Source organism: Eucalyptus grandis, chromosome 1 (assembly GCF_016545825.1).
Source record: "Eucalyptus grandis isolate ANBG69807.140 chromosome 1, ASM1654582v1, whole genome shotgun sequence".
NCBI lineage: Eukaryota > Viridiplantae > Streptophyta > Magnoliopsida > Myrtales > Myrtaceae > Eucalyptus > Eucalyptus grandis.
This window is the reverse complement of record NC_052612.1, coordinates 28,135,196-28,140,033: the sequence shown is the minus strand read 5'-3', so window position 1 is coordinate 28,140,033 and position 4,838 is coordinate 28,135,196. Positions and strand designations below refer to the sequence as shown.

At 42.5% G+C, this 4,838-nt stretch overlaps 1 protein-coding gene across 2 annotated transcripts; it reads left to right on the top strand.

Moving 5' to 3' along the window:
- The first annotated feature begins 297 nt into the window (after nucleotides 1–297).
- On the top strand, nucleotides 298–3,048 carry LOC104439538 (heavy metal-associated isoprenylated plant protein 6). 2 transcript variants are annotated; one of them, XM_010052598.3, is made up of 5 exons: nucleotides 298–454; nucleotides 597–723; nucleotides 1,277–1,524; nucleotides 1,704–1,782; nucleotides 2,099–3,048. In XM_010052598.3, the coding sequence occupies exons 1-5, from the start codon at nucleotides 446–448 to the stop codon at nucleotides 2,770–2,772; spliced, it is 1,137 nt and encodes a 378-aa protein (XP_010050900.2). In that variant the 5' UTR covers nucleotides 298–445; the 3' UTR covers nucleotides 2,773–3,048. The 2 variants fall into 2 exon arrangements, with proteins under 2 accessions (XP_010050900.2, XP_010050893.2); XM_010052591.3 differs by having other exon boundaries at nucleotides 300–454; nucleotides 594–723.
- The last annotated feature ends 1,790 nt before the right edge of the window (nucleotides 3,049–4,838 follow it).

Here is a 4,838-nt window from a genome sequence, read left to right as displayed (position 1 = left end):
ATTCCATCAGTTTTCTACTTCTCTTCCCCCTTCCTACCTCGTGGATGGACGGCTCTCGTCCCCTTTAAAAAAACCGGAAATGGGGAGTCTCCCAATCGAAGTCCTACTCGGCGGCGACTCACGCTGCTGCGGTTCTGCCCGTGCGCCATGACGTAATCATCGCATTGACAAAAAAAACAAAAGGTAGAAAAAGAGAAAATGAAAATAGCCACCATCCCCATCATCATCATCACCATCATCATCATCATCATCCGCCATGGTCATACATACATAACATGTCCCCCCCAACACGCATGATACAACTCATGAGGTCTATATATTTGGAATTCTTTGCCTCCAATTTATTCTCTTCAATACCACTGGAGTGCTCGGAAGAAGACACAGCACGCTTCGATAGCATTTTAGCGGCCGGGAAGGAGAGAGACCAGTAAGGACAAAGAACGAAATGGGCGAGGTTGGTGCTTCCTAAGTCCTTTGAAACTAATATGGGGTTTTAGGAATTTGGGGTGTCTGTTGTGTTTCTGGGTCCGTGTGATTTCTCTCTCGTCGAGGTTTTTATGTGCTCATGTCTGGATCTGGTTTCGTCGTCGCAGCAGAAGGAAGGCCCCAAGAACGAGGGCGAGAAGAAGGACGACGGGAATGGGACCGCCGTCGTCCTCAAGATGGACATGCACTGCCGCGGTTGCGCCAAAAAAATCCGGCAAGCTGTCAAGAAATCGGGCGGTACGTGCTAGGGGGATTAAAACCCAGAAAGAATTTCCGAACCCAATTGCGCACGTTAACTGTTCGACATTATGTCGAGATTGTTGTCCCAAAAACTTCGATTCCGAATCAGTATGGACGAAATGGTTTTCGATCTGTTGAGGGAGATGACGAGTTTCGAGGGCATTTTTGTTTTTCGTAATTCAACTGTTATTCGTTCCCTAGGTGATAAGAAACGTATGGATCCGCATTGCTCGGTCCCTTTCGAATTCTGTCACCATGTGCTTGATCAAATATCTTTCAGATATTCCACCCTTTGGGTGTGCCTTTGCTTGGTATTTACATTTCGGATAAGGATCAGAGCTTGTTGAGTTGACGCAGCTTTCGGATGAATTCTTTTTTTTTTTTTCGATAGTAGTATGCCGTGTGAAACAATCCAAGCATAGAAAATGTCTCTCTCTCTTTCCCAACACGCATCACATTTGAACCCCCCACCAAATTGAAATTTTTATGTTTGTTTCTGTTGTTGGTGGTGATACTGATGATGGTGGTGGTTGATGTGGTGGTTGTGCAGGCGTTGAAGACGTGAAGGTCGACTTTGCCAGCAACAAACTAACGGTGACTGGGAAAGTCGAACCCGCGAAGATCAAGGATGCATTGGAGACGAAGACGAAAAGGAAGGTGGAGATCGTTTCTCCGCTGCCCAAGAAAGATGGAGGTGGTGATAAGAAGCCTGAGGAGAAAACAGAGAAGAAACCAGAGAAGAAAACAGAGGAGAAGAATGCAGAGGACAAGAAGGCAGAGGACAAGAAACCCAAAGAGGTACATAGAAATCTACAAAGGAAGAATCTTCCTGTTTGACCAAACAATCGGAATTCGTCAAACATGTGATGATGCTAAACCTACGCTGGCTTTGGCTAATGTTTTATAATCGCGGTCTGCGTCAGTGGGTGGTTGGAGCCGTAGCTAATCTTTTGATTCTTTTATGTTTTTGGGTTCAGACGACGGTGGTTTTTAAAATCAGGACGCACTGCGACAGCTGCATTCGGAAGATGAACAAGATCATTTCGAGGATCGAAGGTAAGAGATTAGTTCAAAGCCTCTAGAGATACAATCACTACCCTGAATTATACAGTCAAGAGGGTTTTCATTTCAATGAACGCCTTCCATTTTTCACCGAAAGGAAATCATCCTTTAGAGTTGAATTGTCTCGTTTTGAGAAAAATTTGATCTTGTGACCGGCAAAGGTAGCATGTTTTGACAAAGAACATGTTGTAATTCGTCCGTTTTCTTTTTCTAAAGCTCTTTCTTGCTTCACCAAGATTTCACCAAATGGCAAAGATTATTGACCTGGCAACGAATGATGTGTAACTCCATCTGGCTTGGCGTAAAACAGGGGTGAACGCGGTGAGCATCGACGAAGCCAAGGATCTAGTGACTGTAACCGGGACGGCGGACCCTAAGGAAATGATTACGTACCTCAGGGAGAAATTCAATAGGAGCGTCGAGGTGGTGCCGCCGCCAGCGGCAAAGAAGGACGACGGAGCTTCAGACAAGAAGGACAAAGAAGGCGGAGGCGGCAAGAAGAAGGACAAACAAGTGGGGGGCGGTGGAGACAAGAAAGAGAAAGAAGCTGCCGCTGGTGGTGGCGAGAAGGACGGCGGTGGCAAGAAAAAGGGCAAGGGAGAGAGTGAAAAGGAGGATGGGGGCGGCAGCGAGGCCCCGAAGATGGAGATGAGCAAAATGGAATACGGTGGACACTCCGCGCCACCTCCGATGTATTGGTCGGAGGGGACCTCGTACGCCCAAAGTTACGCCCACAACTACGCCCCCACCCAAAGTTACCCCCACAACTACGCCCACAACTATGCCATGGAGCCATATAATTACCAAGCGGGCTATGCAAACCAAGGCTACCCAAATCACTACGCGCACGAAGGCTACCCAAATCACTACACGCACGAAGGCTACGGGATGCCTATGGACCATCGGTTGCACCCTATGGACCCACGCTTAAACCCCCCTCAAATGTTCAGTGACGAAAATCCGAATGCATGTTCAGTAATGTGATATACACCTCGACGCTGAGGATTGGAAAACCAATAAAAAAATGAAAAAAGAAAGGCGGAATGGCAATTGTATATATTCATAATTTTGTAATCTTACGAAATATTTTTGGAAGCGTGCATTAGGTTAGAGGAAGACAGCCCAACCGGCCGGTTGGTTGGCCTGTTCCGTTGTGGGGATGGTAGTTGGTTGGTTTTTCATCCGTTTGTGTTTCATGTCCAAACAAATCTTTGTACTAATGAAATCGAATGAGATAATGAAATTCCATACCCAAACAAACTCGATGGTGTAAACGTGGCGTGCCTTGGCCAATGTGTCATCTCGAGGTTTCGGTGGAATCTTGTCCTTTTGATGTGGATTTTATATGGTGGCTGACGTGGATGCCATAATTATATGAATTTGGCCGTACTTAGATATCAGAATTAGGGGTTTGAGTGCACTTTCGAAAAGGGCCTTTGTGCATTATGATGTAGTGACGCGTCCCTTAGTCGGCATTTCTTTTTCCGAAAATCTCTTATCAACAATTTTTGTGGAGCGGATGACCCACTTGTGTAGTATTGACAACGATGTCTCACCGCACCCAGAAAAATAAATGCAGATACTCCTCACAAAAATATAATTAAAGGGGTGAAAGTAAAGTTTGATTTTCTTTATAAAAAAAAAAATGCTCGCGTGATCGATTCTGTAATTGGAAGCTGCTTGTTTCATGCATGCAGCCGCAAATTGATTACTGTTATGGAGCTTGAGCTGACACAAGAACATAATTATATGGCTCGTGATGCAGACGATACCTACATCGAATAAATCTAATCCAATCGATGATGGAGATTGGAACGGTTGAATAAGAAAGAGGGAAATCGAATCTTTACCCGTGTTTCACGTTAGCCAATTACATGTTTTGGAGAATGCTTGAAAGGGTTTGGTGTAAGCTGAGGCACAGAACGTTTTCCGAGCATGCTTCAACAGTCGAACAAGCTTGAAGATGCTTTAGCATTGCTCGAGCTATACGAAAAAAGATATGATCTACCTATGGACAATCTCTGCCTACACAATTTCTCTAAACGAAATATGATAATGGGATACATTAATCCGATCGAAAACGATCCTCCATCTCATGGTCACTATCATGCATGAACACGTATTGTCCTGATCAGTTTGAAAAGGCATATATGTTGTGCTAGGTGCCTATTCCTAGATCCAACTTTAGGAGAAATTAGATGTAGACCTTACTTAAGCAATAGTAGTTTTCATGCACGTGTATGATTAGTGTCCATTTCTTGTGCAACATTATAAGCTCCTAATGAGATTGATCATATCTTTAATTCCAAGGATTAATGGGAAAAAAAATTGACATTATACTTCTTTCTTGTAAGTATACAATTTCTTTATTAGGAATAAGACATTAAGTTAACATTTTGCTGTTTTTGCGATAATGTAATCGAATCAAAATCAAGAAAATAAAAGAAAATGAGAGAGACATTCTCAAAATTTCACATGGAGTGCAATGATGAGGTTGATTTTTGTACTATTAGGACAATTAAGTTATCTTTACCATGTGGACAGTTAATGTCTATATTTTACTTTTTGTCAACCTTCTTTTTCAGTCAATCTTACCTTTTCCCCAAGACCCAAAAAAAAAAATAATAATAAATAAAATCTTACCTTTTCTGGCCCTCTTTGCTTCACAATTAGAAATAAGTTTGTAAGGACTAAATGGGAGATAAAAAAGTGAGACTAAACGGGATTTTTGCTTAAACGTACAGATATGTATACCGGTCTTTATCTTTTCGTTTTTTTTTTGAATTAAACATAAAGGGCAAAATAAACCCCAAAAAGTAGAATTGATCATTCTCAAAATTTAATATATAATGCAAATCAGTCTATTCATGATAATTCCAAGTAGATGCATCTTTTAAAGTTTTAATTCATCATTAATCCAGCTAGCCACCCTAAAAGAGAGCATTGTAGAACTCTCGACCGTCATTATTTCGCTTTTAACCCGCAAAGGAATCGTGTCTCTTCTTTACGACGCAAGTGTGATTGAATTGAGAGCCACCAGTTCTGTCAAT

What these genes read in the sequence shown, in the direction of transcription:
- LOC104439538 (XM_010052591.3), top strand. An exon ending in AGGACAAGAAACCCAAAGAG is followed by an intron (nt 1,525 to 1,703) that starts GTACATAGAAAT and finishes TTTTGGGTTCAG; the next exon opens with ACGACGGTGGTTTTTAAAAT. An exon ending in GATCATTTCGAGGATCGAAG is followed by an intron (nt 1,783 to 2,098) that starts GTAAGAGATTAG and finishes GGCGTAAAACAG; the next exon opens with GGGTGAACGCGGTGAGCATC.